The following is an 18,728-nucleotide window of genomic DNA, read 5'->3' as shown; positions in this document are numbered from 1 at the left end:
ACTTCTCTGACGGATAATCTTTAGATGAGCTTCCACATCAGACGAATCCAGACGGACTTCTCTAGCAATCAGACTCCTATCGGACTTCACCAACGGAAAGTCTCCATCCGAGCTTCTACAGCAGATGACTCCCACCTGTGGATCAGTGCCTGAGGCGTCCGACAATAGTAGACTCGTCAGCAGCCTTGGAAACATCCGAGTTTCTCCTAGATCGACGGGGTAGAGAGCTATTCCGCTCATCAGATATCCCAGCCGAGCTCAGCCGACAGATCCGAACTCTCTGGCAAGTCACGACAATGGCCACTACCCTACTCCACTCTCTGCAATGGATTTCGTGTGGCTCCACCACTCTCTGACAAGTCACGACAACGGACACCACTCCACTCTCCGGGCTCTACCACTCTCTGGCAATCGCGACAACGGATACCACCCACTCTCCGTAACAAACTCCACGTGGCCCTGAACGACCTCTGACGCCACTACTCTCCGTAACAAACTCCGCACGGCTCTGAACGGTCCACTACCAGGCGGTTACAGACGTCGCTGTCAATCAGTTATTCTCCATCTATAAAAAGGGGACCCCAGATACGTTCTTCTCTAAGCTTAAAACTCTATCTCAAAACTCTGCAAAAATTCTCACTCGAGCACTCCATTTCTGTTGAGGCAGAGTACTGACTTGAGCATCGGAGGGTCTTATCGGAGCACCCCCAACTCCGATTTAGACTTTCCTTGCAGGTCCTGACGGCGACCGCGGTCATCTCAACTCCAACAACTCCGGCTTCGACAGAATTCTACACCAATAGAATTGGCGCTAGAGGAAGGGGCTGTGGCTTTGCAGTACCCTTGTTCTTAAAGGAGTGCTCAACGGGACTGTCTTCGGTCATCTTCTCCGAATCTTCTTCTCCTTCTCCTACTAGATCTCCACCTGATGCCTCCCGAAAGGCATCCACTAGGCGATCCACAGCCAGATCTCAGGCTCTGGCCTCGCCTCAGTTTTCCAGGCTCCTCCTCCTCCTCCGCAACGACGGTCGGTATGGAGCAGTTCGACCTGCTGGTTCAGCAGGTCAGAGGCCTCACGAAGCAGTGCAGGCCATGCAGTAGCAGCAGCAACAGCTGCAGGCATTAGTGCGGTTGGAAAGAGCATCGTCGGAGTTCTAAGATCCGACAGTAGGGCGGGCCACTTGGGTCAGTCATCCTGTCTTCTCTGGAAAGGAGAATCTGAGGGTGGAGAGCCCTCAGTCTGATCATGATTCCACTCCCGGAGGATCCCTACCTCCACTCTACCAGAAGACCCTCGAGACTCGCAGTCGAGAGGACCTCCTGGATCGAAGGCTCCAGGAGATGAACCGGTGGATCGAAAAGCTCCGCCATGCTCCCCTGCTTATGGTGAGGATATCTGTACTGACCCTCCTTTCTCTCAAATGATCATGCAGGAACCGATCCCGCCAAACTTCAAGCTCCCCCAATTCGAAAGCTACGACAGAACCTCGGATCCAGTTGACCACCTGGAGGCCTTCCGGACAATGATGCTGCTCCATGGCGCGTCAGACATCATCTTGTGCCGAGCTTTCTCATCTACCTTGAAGGGAGCAGCAAGAAACTGGTACTCAATGCTGAAGCCAGGTACTATCTTCTCCTTTGATCAGATGAGCCACCAGTTTGCGGCTCATTTTGTTAGCAGTCGACGTCTCTGGAGAGGTTCGGAGTCCCTTATCAACATCAAACAGAAGGAAGGAGAATCCATCCGAGTCTACGTCAACCACTTTAACGTCGCCACGCTGGAGGTCCGAAACTTAGACCAATCAGTCGCGATGGCGCCCTGAAGGACGGTCTTCAAAAGAACGATCTTCTGTTTTTCCTGAAAAAGAAATATCCCAGGGACTTTGCTAATTTACTGGCTCGGGCCGAAGGATATGCCTGAGCAGAAGAAGCCTTCAAGATGAAGGATGAGGAGGCCGCGAAGCAGTGGCAGGCGGGGGACTCCAGCAAGCCCACAGTTGAAAAAGGGTCGAGTGAAGCTCGGCCACGTTCTCGAACTCCCTTCGGACACAAGCATGTCCAGACTCCTCCCCGGGCTCGTAGGTAGAGGAGCCCAGACCACAGAGTTCGATGGAGCTCTCCTCGGGAAGATTCCACAGCTACGCTCCTCTCAACACATCAAAAACTCAAGTGCTGATGGAGGTTATGGAGCACTGCTAAGGTCGGAAAGGATGCGCACACACCTCGGAAAGTGCAATCCTAACGAGTTCTGTCTCTATCATCGTGACCACAGCCACGACACGGAGGAGTGTATTCAGCTTCGAGACGAGATCGAGGAGCTCATTAGACGAGGTCGGCTCGACAGATTCATTCGACGCCGACCTGAAGGTAGGGAAGACCGGCCTAGGACCCTGCCACAGCTGGATCCGCCAAGGAGGGAGGAGCAGCCTGAAGATCGACCTCCGATTGGGATTATCAACTCCCTCTCAGGAGGACCCCGACGGAGAGCAGATCTTCCGCGGCTATAGGATTCGAAAAATCTGCGAATGTATTACCAATAGCTTTACCTTAAATAAAAGTTTTACATTTGCATATTTATCCTTTTAGCATGAGCTTATAACGACAGGAAGTAACTCCCTCATTCAGTCGAAATTAAGCTTGTTAGGAACAGGAGGAGAACCTCATCCTAACATGAGCAAAGTCGAAGGTCCGATTACTTAAAGTCCGGATGGGGGAGAGGTCCTCGCAACGGCCCTTATGTACCCCACAGCCTTGTTAGGAACAGGAGGAGAACCTCATCCTAACATGAGCAAAATCGAAGGCTCGATTACTTAAAGATCAGACGGAGGGAGAGGCCCTCGCAACGACCCTTATGTGCCCCCACAGTCTTGTTAGAAACAGGAGGAGAACCTCGTCCTAACATGAGCAAAGTCAAAGGTCCGGTTACTTAAAGACCGGATGGGGGGAGAGGCCCTCGCAACGGCCCTTATGTGCCCCCACAGTCTTGTTAGGAACAGGAGGAGAACCTCGTCCTAACATGAGCAAAGTCGAAGGCCCGGTTACTTAAAGATCGGATGGAGGGAGAGGCCCTTGCAGCGGCCCTTATGTGCCCCCACAACCCTGTTAGGAACAGAAGGAGAACCTCGTCCTAACATGAGCTGAAATTGGCTGTCGAGAATAAGAGGAGAACCTCGTCCTGACGCAAACAAAGATCCAGTCGATCAAGACCGGACGAGGAGGAAAGCCTCCTCAACGGCTCCTCTACGCTCTCACACTCCGTTAAGAGCAGAGGAAAAACCCTCACTCGAACACAAAAAAAAGAGAGGAGGAGATGAAAAGGGAAAGTGACGAACTACACCAGTGACAAGTGAAAAACAAACTACATCAAAGACACAAGGGACCTCGTCTCAACGAGGAAGGATACTCCTATCAAGAAACCCTCAGTCACTAAAAGGAAACTTAACATAGGCCGAGGAGAAATTGACTTCCTCAAAGTAACGAGAAGTTCGGGTCCCCAAGCTGAGCACCGGAGGAAGCATCAAACTCAAATGGCCTCGAAAAGATCTACGGTCATAACCAAAAAGGCAAATCAACACGGCGATGATCGAGAACCTTCAAACAACGACGGCGTCGGACAAGATAAAAGATAAAAGAAGTTCGGTAAACGACAACTCAATACCAAAATGGACAAGGTAATGAAAAATTTTCTTTTCATTTCATTAGTGAAGTATATATTACAAAGCCTTGAAGGCCAAAAAGAGAGATGACAAGAAAAGAAAAAGAATACATGGAAGGATGAAAGGCAAAAAAAAAAAAGAGAAAGGAGCTCTAAGGAAGCCCAGTTTCTTCCGACTTCGAGCTCTCGGTTTCGGTCCTTATTAGGGATTGCCTTAAGTTTTCAACTTCTTCCTCTAGTTTCATCTTTCTCAGCAGCATATCCTGGTACATCTGGTGGAACCACGGCTCTCATCCTCCGACTCTCGAAGCCTCTTCCTCAGGACCTCGGACTTCGCCTCGACATCTTTGACCGTCTGCTGCTCGTGGACCAGCTGAATCTTCAGCCGCTGCAGTTCGGCCTCCTTCCGCCCAAGGGCCACAGATAGTTCTGCCATGGTCCCCCTCAAGGAGCGGAGCTCGTCAGAGCCTTGTGCAGAGGCAAGCTGGACTCTCTTAGACAACTGCCTCCGAAGGCGGGCAACTTCGTCGGTCGCCGTCTGGAGCTTCCTTCGTAGTCCTCTACTTGTCCACTCCAGCCGACTCGGTAGGCGTTGTAGTTCGCCTCAGCATCCTGCAGCTACTTTTGAAGGTCGGAGAACTTCTTCGACCAGTCTCGATCGTGGTCGGCTTGGATTGTGAGCCAGGACGAGCTCCTTTCCAACTGGCCGATCTTCTCCCGTGCGGCCGCCAGCTCGACTTCAAGGGAGCTGATCTTGGAAGCCTGAGTCCAAGATCGATCGCTGGCACATTTTGAGTTCCTCAAGCTCCGTCACGAAGTCGACCTTCCTCCGGGTGTATTCCATGAGACCCTTTCTGTGGAGGTCCTGAAAGCGAATAGCCTCTGCAGTGACTTCCGAATGGCTCTTCTTCAGCCGATGAAGTTCATTTTCCAGCTTCTTGGATTTCTTCGTCAACTGGCGAACTTTCCTTCTGAGGTCTCGGATCATCGACTGTAGAGGAATCTCCTGTGGCAGGGAAGAGCTTCGCAGGGCACTATCGTTGGGAGACAAAAGCGTCATGACTCAAATTAGTACAAGAAGACAAAAGAGAAGGAAAAGAATACAAAGAAAAAAAAGGGGGGCCCTCTGTGAAGAAGAATCTGATTTCATTGATTAAATAATTTTCAAGTACAAGAGAACGAAGAAAAGTCACCACAAAGGAAAAATACAAAGCTAGAGGTTCCGGACCTCTGGGGCAGAAGTGGAGGGGCTCGACGTCTCCGGAAGGTCGGCAGCGACGGTCGCAGCGATCAACGAGGTCTCGACTGGAGGGGGACCGACAACAGTTTTGGATGGTCTGGCTTCATCGTCGGACCCTCATCCAGGAAGCCGAGATCCAGTTCGGAGAACCTTCCAGCCACCTTCTTTTGGCAGAGTTCGAAACCCTTGATGAAGGCGTCCTGGCCGAACTGGACCTGTAGATCCTCCATCTCGGAGGAGGCCTTGAACTCCTCCACTGCTCGGGCCCCTGCCTCCGAGACCAGGGACGGGATCATGCTTTCAGCTCGAAAACCTGCGCCTTCAACTCAGAAGCCTGCGCCTTCAGCTCGGAGACCTCGGCCTCAGCCTTCTTTCTCTCCTCCTCCAAGGCCGTCCTCAGATCGGACGAGGTTTGTCCCTCCTTTTCCAGCACCTCCTGGAGACCTAGGACCTTGGTGATCTTCTCCTCGAGGGGCGGCCCCAGCCAGGCGACCTTCCTCCGCCCGAGCTGCCTCCCTCTTGGCGATCTTCACCGCCTCGATGTTGGCGACAAGCTGGTGTCCAATCTGCAAGAGAGGCCGGGGGGTCAATATAAAGGTTAAGGAATAAATTAAGTAAAGAAGCAAGAAGGAGAAAAAAGTAGTTAACCTACTTCGAGGAAAGATCCCAGAGAGTCCCAGACCCGCAGCTCGGGATCAGCAAGGACGATCCTCTGGACGACCTCGGGCAGAATGCACCCTTCGACCAGCCTTTTATTAAATCCCTGTTGTTGAAGAGATTTTCCCCAGGTCTTCCTCGGAGCCGCCGGCCCCCTCGACAGCAGCCTTGCGACTGCGGCTCTTCCGGGCCAGGGTCTTCTTTCTCCTCCTCCCTTCGGCTTCGGGTGCCCCCTCGGGACGGGCCTCTGGAGCGGGATCCTCGTCGGGGGGCTCCTTGAAAGGGCTCGGGGGACTTCGGGTTCGACATCGGAAGGGACGTCGACGGCAACGGCCACCTGGGCAGGCACGGTCGAGCTTGTCCCTTCTGTCCTGGCTTTCTTCACCGACCCCAAAGTCGAGGTATCTTTTTCTTGTGGGTCTTGAGACCCTGGGCTAACCTCCGAGCCACGCCTGCGTCCATGTCTGCAATAAAAGAAGATCAACACGGCTCAGAGATGGATAAGAGAAAGGGAAGCAGCAAAAAAAAAAATGATACCGACGGGTTAAGAGGACTCAGGCCGATGTTGAACAAGAGTTGTTCCTTCAGAAGTTCGGAGAGGAGGGGGGCTTGATAGGCCTCGAGCTTTTTGGAGGCTTCGAGGTCGTCCCTTTCCAGGCTAGAAGCCCGATGGATGAATCCCTCAGAGAGCCCCAAGGGGTAATCCTAGCTCCAAGGTCGGGCATCGAATATAGAAGAACCTCTCCTTCCAGTTGTGGATAGAAGAGGGGGCGCCTTTCAGCAACCCCTTTCTATCGAACTGAGGAGAGAAGTACCACCAGTCCTTTGCCGAGGGATGACCTTGAAGGTGTAGAAATTCCTAAACAAAGAAAGAGTCGGCCGAACTTCAGCTAAACTACAAAGAGAAAGAAATCCTATCAAAAACCTAAAGGAGTTCGGCGCTACTGAGACTAGAGAAATATTCAGAAAACGAAAGAGGACGATGACAAAAGGCGGAAGTGGAAGCCGAAGTCCGGCACGGAAGGCCTCTGGTACAGACAGAAGCGGTCGGGAGGAGGGCGCTAGCCCGGTCAGTTGGTCCGGAAGCTCCAGCTCGTACTCCGGAGGAACTCCATACTAATCCTTATCAGTGAGAGTTCATCCGAGTCAAAGAGCTGGGGATGGTGTCCGGCCAAAGACCAGACGAGGTTCGGTCCCGGCTACGGGTTCGTCTACGGTACAAGGACTTTGGAAAACTGAGGCTGACGAACTCCTAGAACCGCTAGAAGAGGGATATCGGAAGACATTTTGGATCAAATAGAAGCCACAAAAATCTCGAAAAAAAAATCGGAAAAAACAGCAAACAAGCTATCGAGGAAGCTAAACGAACGGAATACAAAGAAGAAAAACAGAAAAATAGCAACAAATTTCGAACTAACCTAGGTTGGCCCGAGGAGTGCAGGAAGACGGCAAGGATGATGGAAGTCGATCGGAGGATGCCTAAGGTCGAGAAGGATGCTAAAGAAGGCTGGAGCTCTCGGAGAAGAGGAGGGGACCGAGGACTCTTTCAGGCAAAGTGAAACCCTGAAGGAGGAGGACGTGTTTAAATAGGCAACAGGGCCCGGAGCAGTTATGATCGCGGATCTCCTCTGGCCGACCTACACTTGCCGCGTGTTCCACTCACTATGACAGGCTACCGAAAATGGCTGACAGCTGACAAAGTCATTATTGCGCCGTACCTAGAGCCACGCCCAGTGAAAATTCCGAAAAAATCTTTTCGGATCGCTTTGATTTGAAAAGACTCCGGTACCAGCACGCCAAACGCCAAAATATCTGACAACCACCGAGGACGAAAATCGAGGGGGCCAACTTCGGCTGTGAGAATTTCTCTGTACTTCCTTCTTTCGGAACCCGAACTCGAAAGTAGGGGACTGGTGTTGGGTATAAAATACCCCCAGTCGAAGTTTGTAAAGGACCGACCCTTCCAGGACATTTTCGGCTTCCGACCTTGTGTGGCGTCTCTCTGAACCCCCTCGACCGTCCGAGCTTCCATAATACCGTCCGGACTTCTCCGACAATGAGCTTCTCCATCCATCTATCGGGTCGCTCCAAAGGCTCTCTGGGCCTCACTATCAGCCGACCTTCTACAGTGATCAACTATTCTCCGAACTTCTTTCGGACTTCGTCATTATCCGAGCTTCTCTGACAATGAGATTTCTACAGTAATCAGACTCCATCCATCCAAGTTTCTACGATGGTCGACCGCCTTCAGGATTCCAACCGAGCTCCTGCGAGAGCCGAACTTCTACTACGAGCGGTCTACTCCGAACTTCTATTACGAGCGGTCTACTTCGAACTCCTACTACGAGCGGTCTGCTCCGAACTCCTACAACGGGTGGTCTACCCGGATATCTACTGTAAGTAAATTCCATTCGAGTCTCTACTGTAAATACATTTCTTCCGAACTTCTATTACAGGTAGACTTCAGCCGAGTTTCTTCGTAGCCGGATCTCAGATGAGCTTCTACAATGGGACAGGACCCACCGACCAGGTCGCTACTCCGAGCTCCCACGACAACTTATCTTCGACCGAGCTTCTACAATAAGCGGTCTTCTTTCAGCCTTCTACAAGAACCAGACTCCGTCCGAACTTTCATAGCGGATGGATATCGGACGAGCTTCTACGACGGACGGACTCCAGCAGCTGGATTTCTACAACGATCGATCGCCTCCGGTGTCTGTCGAACCTCCCCAACGCCATCCGAAGTCCACCACCGACCGACCCTCCGCCAGATTCTTCATGAAACCGGACTTCTCCGGTGGATAATCTCAGACGAGCTTCCACATCAGACGAATTCCAGACAGACTTCTCTAGCAATCGGACTCCTACCGGACTTCACTAACGGAAAGTCTCCATCCGAGCTTCTACGCAGATGACTCCCGCCTGTGGCATCAGTGCCTGAGGCATCCGACAACAGTAGACTCGTCAGCAGCCTCGGAAACATCCGAGCTTCTCCTAGATCGATGGGGTAGAGAGCCATTCTGCTCCATCAGATATCCCAGCCGAACTCCAGCCGACAGATCCGAACTCTCTGGCAAGTCATGACAATGGCCACTACCCTACTCCACTCTCTGCAACGGATTCTGCGTGGCTCCACCACTCTCTGGCAAGTCGCGACAACGGACACCACTCCACTCTTCAGGCTCTACCACTCTCTGACAAGTCGCGACAACGGACACCATCCCACTCTCCGTAACAAACTCCACGTGGCCTTGAATGACCCCTGACGCCACTACTCTCCGTAACAAACTCCGCGCGGCTCTGAACGGCCCACTACCATGCGGTTACAGACGTCGCTGTCAATCAGTTACGCTCTCCATCTATAAAAAGGAGACCCCCAGATACGTTCTTTTCTAAGCTCAAAATTCTATCTCAAAACTCTGCTAAAATTTTCACTCGAGTACTTCATTTCTGTTGAGGTAGAGTACTGACTTGAGCATCGGAGGGTCTTGTCGGAGCACCCTCAACTCCGGTTTAGATTTTTCTTGCAGGTCCCGATGGTGATCGCGGTCATCTCAACTCTAGCAATTTTGATTTCGACGGAATTTTGTACCAACACATGGTATATAATAGATGATCATACATGCTGTCAATCATTATTGCTTATTTTTATAATGATACAGGAAGATAAACGCTTGATGATTGAAATCTGCAGAAACAAGCAATTATGATTGATAACGTACATAATCACATGATGTACGCCGTGTAGGATGTAACCTTGCTGCATCATTGGGCTTAAGTATTACTTGGCAGATAAAATACGGACCCACAAGTGATGTAGGGCCCCTGTGTTTCCATTCACCTCTTGTGGCATCGGCGTGCACCTACCTGCGTGTTCCATCTTATGCCGTTATGCGGCCTATGACATTATCCAACAGCGCCGGCTACTGTTTCAAGGTGATCCATCCAATCAGGAAAAGCAGAGGGACGAAACGTGACCCTAAAACGTGGACTCTCAATTGTAACCCAGCAATACCGACCTCTTAAATCCTTTCATACCATCACCTCTTCCGGACATGATGTCATTTTTTCTCAAGACGATCCCCAGTTCAACGTTTCCTTTTCATTGATGCCTGCAACTCTCTTATTGTAAGGATCAATTCCTCGTCTCCAAATTATTCCTCATTACAAAATTGCTTTGGTAGGTCAAAAAGACCACCGAAACAAGTCGTTCGTCTGGTGCGGCGCATCCTTGCGCACTGCGCCATTAAATGGACCAAACTGATTGGTGCAAGATACCTGAGTAACTTTTTCGAGTGGAGTTTCCGAGTCACGGTAGCAATGTCTCCTCATCACCCTTTGGACGCACGCTCGCGAAACCGCCGCCATCCACGGTGCTCGTCACGTGAACCGCGGACCATTTCACGTGATCCGGTTGACGTGGCGGTCGCAGCCCAGACCTCTATCCGTCTCTCGCACCAATAATAACTGTTTTATGTTTCTCGAAATTCCAACCATTTTGGGAGGGCATTTTCGTCGCCCGGACCACTCCAATCTTGGCCACCGCCATAATGGGGTCGGGAAAAACCGCTCGCGGTGTCCCCACGCCCCGGCAGGCTCCTACCTTTTTTATCGGCATAAAAATGAAGGGCCAATAAAATGACCAAAATACCCTGCACGTAAGAACACCGGCGCCATCGAACCCACCTTCTGTCGCTCCCGGTGCGCTCAAAACTCAAGTCACCGCTCCCACCGGATTAGCTCACCGGTCGGGTTCTCTCGAACGGTACGGCGAATCAAGAACGGACAAAAAAATCGTAGCCGTGCGATCCGAGCCGCGCTCCGCTCGCACCAATTTCCAGTTCGAGTTAACTCTTCTTCTCCGTACGATGTGGATCGCACGGTGGTAATGATTGGGCGGGGGATGATTAGATGGAAGGGCAGTGTGGTAATTCAGGGATGTTCCTTTTTGAGATATTTATTTAATTCGTCGGCTATTGGCCGGATAATATCCCCTCGCCTTCGCGTCCTGTTCCCTTCTCTTTCTCTCGGGGTGTTAGCGGAGAGAAAGCAAAAAGAAGTCACGAGTGAGCTCTCGCCGTCGCCGAAGCTCCTCCCAGTTCCAAACCCTACCCCGAGAAAAAAGGCGATAAAAGGGGGAAGGAAGCGAGAGAGGTCTGAGGCCGAGAGCGAGGTGGAGGAGAGAGAGAGAAGGGCGTCACGGGGTTGGAGCTCAGAGGCAGTCTCTATCGGCCACCCACCCACGGCTTTCTGATCCACAGGCCCGATCGGATCGAGCGGCCGGCGCGGCGCCACTATCGCAGGCGATCGGCGAGGGGGTAGGGGGGGGTCCGCTGGAAGGGTATTTGAGAGCCGGTGAGGAGGTGTGGTGATGTGAGAAAGGGGACAGGAGAAGGCGATCATGGATCGGGCTGCGTTGACGGTCGGGCCAGCTATGGATCTGCCGATAATGCACGACAGTGACCGGTACGAGCTGGTGAAGGACATCGGGTCCGGGAACTTCGGGATCGCAAGGCTAATGAGGGACAAGCAGACCAGGGAGCTAGTGGCGGTGAAGTACATCGAGCGGGGCGAGAAGGTCGGTTGGGCATTCCATTTGAAGAGCTGGATCGTCTTTTTTACATTTTTCTTTATATAGTTTGTGATTTTTCGGTCGTCGGTTAGCTTTTTCTGCGTAAAGTTTGAGTCTTCCATACCGTTTTGGTGTATTTGCTTCATTATTAGCTTTGGGCCCGACTAATTTTGCCATCTTTCCTTGGTTTTCTTGCATTCTCTTCAAAAATTCAGTGGGTTTTAACTGTGAAGAACTTTTATCAATCATGCATAACAGAGGCAAATTTTGTCAAAATTCAAGTAACCAGCTAAAGTCTTTTACTTTTGTCTATTTTGAGAATTTATTCAGAGCTAAAATTCGATGTGTTTGCTTTGTTTTTGTCACACCGTTGATAGGTGTCATTGGATTTACGGGTTTTTACTGTTTATCTACAGTATGAGATTCTGATATTGTTAAAGTTGACATAATTCATCATGGTAAGCATCTTTTATCGACAAAAAATCATCTTTTGGAACTGCGGATCAATTGGTGCGGGGTAGAAGTTTTCCTTTTTGTTTTTCAGCCTATATGTTCTGATTTTTCCTTGAGTCGAAGCTACTTTCTTACTTTAAAAACCTAAAACTAGGTGCTGGTGGTTTCAGATTAATTCTCTATTAGTCATAATAACGAGGACATATGACTTTGATGAATTTGGATTCAAAATGGAAGATAAGATCTAGTACCATGCGCAATGAGTCATCCACTTAGGCAGGTTTATTTGTTGTTGAACCTATTTATCACTTTGTCTTAGTCTTTTTGCTTAGTTTCCACAAATTCTTTGGAAGACAAGTAATATCCTGGTTGTGAGAAAACTAATGAATCTTGCAAAATGAGTGACAAACTTTTCCATGGTGTTAATTTAACCTTTTGTCACTAAATGTCAGAATTTATTCTAAGTGAGGCTCCGGTATGATAAGATGGATTAATTGGTTTTTACCATGCATTATTGGCATGATGTTCTGAAACTGTTGAAGTTGACATGATTTAACAGAACCTGTTTCTTTTCACAGTGAAAGCATTTTTTGGGACTGCAAAGCAACAGGTGTTGGTTTGGAAGTTTTCCATTCTTTTCTAAAACTTCCATGTCCTGCCGTTCCTTGCACCAAAAACTATGAATTGTGACATGAGTTTTTGGCTACTAAATTTTTTTCTTAATCAATTGAATAGAGTTCATGCCAGACCTTGAAAACCTGTGACGGGTGTTGATTTTTTAACTTTCTAATGAAGTAAGAAAGCCTCCACATTCTTGGCACCCAGAAGACTGGAACTACTAGATTAAGCAGAAGGAGACATCATCTCAATGCATGAACCAAGGGCCTCATTGATTTGCTAACAGTATGTGGTCTGGTCAATGAATTGCTTTTCTAATGGTGTCTAGATGCAGGATGTATTCTTGATGATCTTAGATTCAATACATGAATGTTAAGACCTGCCAGCATGTGGAACAACTGCACCATTTGTGCTATCCTAATATGGTGCTATACTGTTTTTGTACAGATAGATGAAAATGTTCAGCGAGAGATAATTAACCATAGGTCTTTGAGGCATCCTAATATTATTAGGTTCAAAGAGGTATATCTTTAAGTTTGAAGTTTTATTCACATTTTTCTGGATAGGAGTAGTGGGAAAAATCATTCAGTCTTTCTGTGCTGAAATCCATCTTCAGGTTATTCTGACTCCAACTCATCTGGCTATTGTTATGGAATATGCTTCTGGTGGCGAGCTTTTTGAGCGCATATGCAATGCTGGTCGCTTCAGTGAGGATGAGGTTTAAGTTCAGCTGATACTTGATTTTCCCTTCATTTTTTCTGACTTGTTCCTTAATCTGGTCTTTTATTTTGCTTTTCCTTGCAGGCCCGCTTTTTCTTCCGGCAGCTTATATCAGGAGTTAGCTATTGCCACTCTATGGTATTTAATGTGAATTATTTCCATTTCTGTTGGTTTATTCTAGATGGTCACATATGATTGTTTTTTTGGTTTCCCTTTTGTCAAGCAAGTATGTCACCGTGATTTAAAACTGGAGAACACCTTGTTGGACGGAAGCACAGCTCCTCGTCTGAAGATATGTGATTTTGGGTATTCAAAGGTGCATGTTCTCAGGTCACTGGGGATTACATGGATTACTGACCTATGTTGTACTTTGATAGTTATATTTTAAAGTTCATTGTCCAGTCTCTGCATTGATTCACAAGCAATGATCTTATGACTTGCACACACATAATTGCATGTCAATTTTCGTTTGAAGTTGGGTTCTGATAGAAATCAGCTGCATATATCTTTATATTTATGCTTTTGTTTATGTTCTCACTCTGAACTTTTAGCTCTGCATAACCTTCACTTATTTAATTCTCAGTCATCAGTTCTGCATTCACAACCAAAGTCAACTGTTGGAACTCCTGCATACATTGCTCCTGAAGTGCTACTCAAGAAGGAGTATGATGGCAAGGTAAATTAGTTTTTCATAATGTGTTCCTTAATTGTGTAATTCAGCTTAGTATCTTTGTCATTTCATTAAATTTGGACCTATCGATCACAAATTACAATAATTTCATTGGAGGCATGTAATTGAATTTAATCTGTTATTGTTTCTGCTGGTGCAATTTTAGATTTTTATCACTTCATAACTGCATGTTGAATCCAATGATGGATGTGCCTACGTTGGAGTGAGCCATTACTGAGATTTTCTAATGCATCTGTCCTCCAGTTCTAATGTTTATTGGCTGAACTAGAGTCCAATCTTTCTTTGAAATTCACTTGATTTTTCAACCATGTCTCCTACTATGTGTAGCCAATCCAAAGAACACATTCTCAGATGGTCTTGAGGAGAAATTGTGGGATTGCTTGTTTTGGAGCTTATTGTCATCATCATCACCATTGTCACTATTGTTTTTTGTTTTCTACATTAACTTCTTTGCAATTTCCAAAAACTTACACTTGTGAAGGTTGAAGAACCACTTTGTCTTTTTAGATTTGAGTGCCATGCATCTTCAGACTGACAAATTTAACAAAAAACTTTCTTCTATAATTAGCTTGTCATTGTGGACCAGTATGTTTACTTCATTTTATTTAGTGGTGGCTTTGTTTAATAGATGATTTTGACAAAGGAGGCAGCCTTGTCAGACTTGGATTCATAAGCTAACCAACCTCCCTTCTTCTAAACATATACTGAAAATATCTCAGTCCCAGTTATATAATTAACAGCCACAGTTTCTGGGACGACCATCAGTTTAGTGCAGCTATCAAATTGTCCAATAAAATTATGGTTCTTTACTGGTTAGTACTTACAAAACTGTAATCTGGGGATGGTCTTTATGCTTAGATAGAAGAACTTTTATACAAATTATTGCCTGGAATATATGAAGATGGTAAACTGGTCTATGATTCCTTTTGAGAAAAGAATCTCTTATCCCTGGGTCTCTTATATGTAAATTGAGTTTTACGCTATACTAGCATAGTTTTTCAGATTTTTCTAATAATTGTAGAGCTAAAAATTTGTCAATGTGTATTAGAGAATGTTATATATTTTTATTAGGATGGAAATAGGTTGGTCCTGTACGTGCAGGTGCCTCTCTATCCCCAGAACTGTGAAAATACAATTTTGCTCTGTGGACCACAAGCGCTTCTTTATGTTGGAAATCATGTTACCATCTTCTTCTTTATCCTTTCTTTCCATTTTATATGGCCACCTGAATGCTTTTGTCATTTTGGTATCCTAGCAAAGTAGTTACTGCACTGGTGACTGTGAATTGTTATGACAGTGTTGATATTCCCAAGCTGTCCAAGAAAGAAAATTGTGGGCTTATGCCAAAACCAAGGATGTGAGAAGGCGCAGAGCTTGCATTGGACTGTAGATTGTTTCAAGTGCATTATCTGCAAATGCTTGATGTGGATAAAGATGCATGTATGACATCTTAGATCCATTTGATGCTGAAAAATGCTATTGCAATAATTAATTAGAATTGTTTAATTTCATCAAGGAGGTTTTAAGTTCAAATTTAGGCCATTTTTGTCTTGAGTTAAGATAATCTGAGGAACAAGATCCAGCTATTGAAAATACTGCGGGCATTAAGGATATGGGAGTACTGTTTTTATGTAACTTCAATATGCCCTTGAGTTCTCTTTGAAAAGTTTCACTTGAGAAAGCTTTTAAGGCAAGCACAAAAATTTCCTTTACCGTGTTAGAATTAGAAACCTTATGGGTCTAAGTTACAACAATGTGAAAAATAATATTATCATACCCTGTGTAAATTCTGCTAAGCTTTACATGGGACTAAATTAGAGGTCCAGAATTACTTACGTTCTTGCAATTGAAGTAAATTGGAACTGCATATGAACGTGTCAAGTCATCCCAAGTGTATAATTAAGTAGTTGATTTACTCTTATGATGGACTTCAATACTTTTCCTTATCTATTCTAGCTATTCGATTCTTTGCCTCATTGAATTAGTTGAATTATGGAAGATTATTACTTATTAAATGTAATTTTGGCAGGGGTATGGGGTCATGATAGCATGTTAATTTATAGCAAAGATTTAGTAATGAGGAACCCTAGAATGTTCTTTTAACATAATAAGTAGTAGGGAACTAAGGATATCAGTTCTTGTGCTAGTGGGTTTGCATTGTGCTTGCACATGCTGTGCCCTGCCATTTTTTCAAAAGATTAAAAAAGAACTTAGTACACTTCTTAGCCAATCCATATTTTAAAAGAATAATTAATAAGTGCTGTGCTGGTCCATGCTGTGTGCCAATACTGGCACAAGCCAATAGAAGATGACTAAGTAGCTACAAATGGGGAATGGAATATGTTTCTTAGGAGGAACTCAATACCTCATGTGATTGCTATAGGATAGAAAGATACTTATTGGGTCACTGATAGATAGGGCCTAAGGTGGTGGTTGAGGTTGATAAGATAAGTGTGGATGATTGTTCAGTGGCAGTGGAAGGGTGGATAGTGATGTTGAGCACATGCATTGAGATAGTGGATCCAATCTGGAATAGGAGATGACATTTTGCCCTTTTACAGTATTGTAGAGTTGACCTGGTGAACCTCCATAACAAGTGCAAGGCAATGTTGGTCATGTCACACATGACACTTTGAGACAACTGGTATAAAATCTTTGTATTTTCTTGTAAAACGGGATGAAAAGTTTTTTTTTATCCCCATTGGATTATGTGAATCATTGATTAGAATGAAAAATTATCATAACAACTGAAATGAAATTCCTAGGTGTTGCAATTGCTATATAATTAAGATATTGTTAAAGTAACTGTTTTACTGCTTTGAGAGGCCATGGTAGCATGTACAACCCACCTGGTGCTATTTGAATTCCTGTATGTTGTAGTATCATGATTCTGTTCTTTATTTTCTACAATGGGGTTTATTATAGTTATATAAAAAATATTATTTAAATGTTTACCTGCTCCTCACCCTAGTTCACATCTGTATGTTGACCATGAGTACATGGAGTTGAAGGACCTAACTATTTCCATGTTATTATTTGTGTTTTTACCCAGCTTCAGTTGATGTAGTCACTTACATTGAGCATATGCTTGCTGTATCATATAATTTTTTAACTGAGTGTCGATGGATAATTGCTTGTGTGATTCAACTGTAAAAGATAACATAATTCAGCTCAGAAAGTTGTGTTTTCTTCTTATAATATTGAACATTTTTAACACACCGCAGATTGCTGATGTGTGGTCTTGTGGAGTGACTCTTTATGTGATGTTAGTGGGAGCATATCCTTTTGAGGATCCAGGAGATCCCAAAAACTTCCGGAAGACAATACAGGTATAAGTTCTTTTGTTTTTCTTAATTTTTTTAATAAATATTATGAATTACTCTTCTGGTATAGTTGTAATTCTTACACACTTTATCACATAAATATCCAAAATATCAGCTGTCCTAACGAATTCCTCTTGCAGCGTATATTAGGAGTTCAGTATTCAATTCCTGACTATGTCCACATATCTCCTGAGTGCCGACGCTTAATTGCAAGGATTTTTGTCGCCAATCCTGCTATGGTAAGTACTCCATCCTTTTGGAAATGCCTAGTTCTATTGGGATAATTTTGTCAGACAGTGAAGGCATGCAAATCCGAACTAGTACTGTATGCTATTGTGTAGGCTGTGGCTCAAAATTTGGTTATTGCATATGTTTATTTTAAATGTCCCTTGCTCTGTTAAAAGAGGGAAATTCAAGCAGTGGTGGCACTATGATCGAAAGTCCCCTGGCTTATTTTTTTTAGTTACAAAAGTGATAGTGAGATCTTTAAAATGGAAAATATTAAAGACAACATAGTAGTTGCCCCTATGGTGATGGAGATTGACTTGGATTACATGGGCTTGTGCAAGGGAAAAATTTGGGTTTGTATTGAAGGGCGTGGAAGAATTGGGCAACCTAGAAAAAGGCATAAAATTGTGACAAAAAATTAAGACTGACGCAGCAGAGTGCGTCCTTATGCAGTCATCGATTAATGGATTTCCTAGACTTATGCTGTCTAACTTTTTTTTTTTTGCATTATTCCACATTCAAACATCATCCTTTACCCTTTTGGCAACATAACAATCAGCAGATTTGGTTTCTTGGGTGCATATTTCTTTTTGCATTATAAAAATATCGGCATTTGTAATTCTTTTGGCAAAATATCTCCATAATTCTGAATAGTGGAGCACCAGTCATTTCCATTAGAGAGAATGACATGCGTCAAGTAGCTGCTAGTGGCACTCCTACCTGTGGACTCAATTCTTTTCATTGTTATTACTTGTTAAGCATACATGAAATAAGTTGCAAAATTCACTTGCCACAAAGCAGGTAAATTCTGTAGAAATGTGATCACTTTGTTGATTTTGGAGTTCATTACTTTTGGTAGGAAACAATCTTGTTAATTTACTAAAACTGCAGAGGATAACAATCCCTGAGATACGAAACCATGAGTGGTTCTTGAAGAACCTTCCTGCTGATCTAATGGATGACAACACCATGAGCAATCAATATGAGGAGCCTGACCAACCTATGCAGAGCATAGATGAGATAATGCAGATTATAGCTGAGGCGACCATCCCTGCAGCTGGTACTCGTGGGCTCAACCAATATTTGACGGGGAGCCTCGACATCGATGATGACATGGAGGATCTTGACTCTGATCCTGAGCTTGATGTGGACAGCAGTGGGGAGATAGTGTATGCAATGTGAGCTTGTCGTTGGCCTGGTTGCTAAGACGGCACTGTTATCTTTCGCTGAAGATGGAAGTATTGAGCCAGATGTTCTGATATGGCTGGTTGGCAGGCTAGGGAAGGCGATCCCACTTATCTTTTCTCAGTCTTAAAGGGGAATATTTTTATCTAGAGTACACATCCTTGGTGCTGTGTGGCTGTCATATTTCTGCAGGTTTGGAGAAAATGTCCACCTGGCCCTGTTTATGTACCCCAACGCGCCGCGCTTGTTTATGTACACCCCACCCAAACCACACCACCCAACACCCAACACCCCTCGCCCTGCGCTTGTTTATTATCTGTTATTTCAACAATTTGTACCTATTGTCATGCAGTTTTTGCTGGTAAAAAAAACTTTGTAATCACCTA

General features: G+C 45.7%; 1 protein-coding gene across 1 annotated transcript; it reads left to right on the top strand.

Annotated features, from left to right (window-relative positions):
• The first annotated feature begins 10,559 nt into the window (after positions 1-10,559).
• LOC105035966 (serine/threonine-protein kinase SAPK10) lies at positions 10,560-18,728 on the top strand. Its single transcript, XM_010911684.4, has 9 exons — positions 10,560-11,130; positions 12,643-12,717; positions 12,812-12,913; positions 13,000-13,053; positions 13,139-13,231; positions 13,499-13,591; positions 16,831-16,935; positions 17,070-17,168; positions 18,049-18,728. The coding sequence occupies exons 1-9, from the start codon at positions 10,954-10,956 to the stop codon at positions 18,337-18,339; spliced, it is 1,089 nt and encodes a 362-aa protein (XP_010909986.1). The 5' UTR covers positions 10,560-10,953; the 3' UTR covers positions 18,340-18,728.

This window comes from Elaeis guineensis, chromosome 2, assembly GCF_000442705.2.
Source record: "Elaeis guineensis isolate ETL-2024a chromosome 2, EG11, whole genome shotgun sequence".
Classification (NCBI taxonomy): Eukaryota; Viridiplantae; Streptophyta; class Magnoliopsida; order Arecales; family Arecaceae; genus Elaeis; species Elaeis guineensis.
Note: the sequence above shows the minus strand (reverse complement) of the source record. Positions and strands in the feature narration are given on the sequence as shown.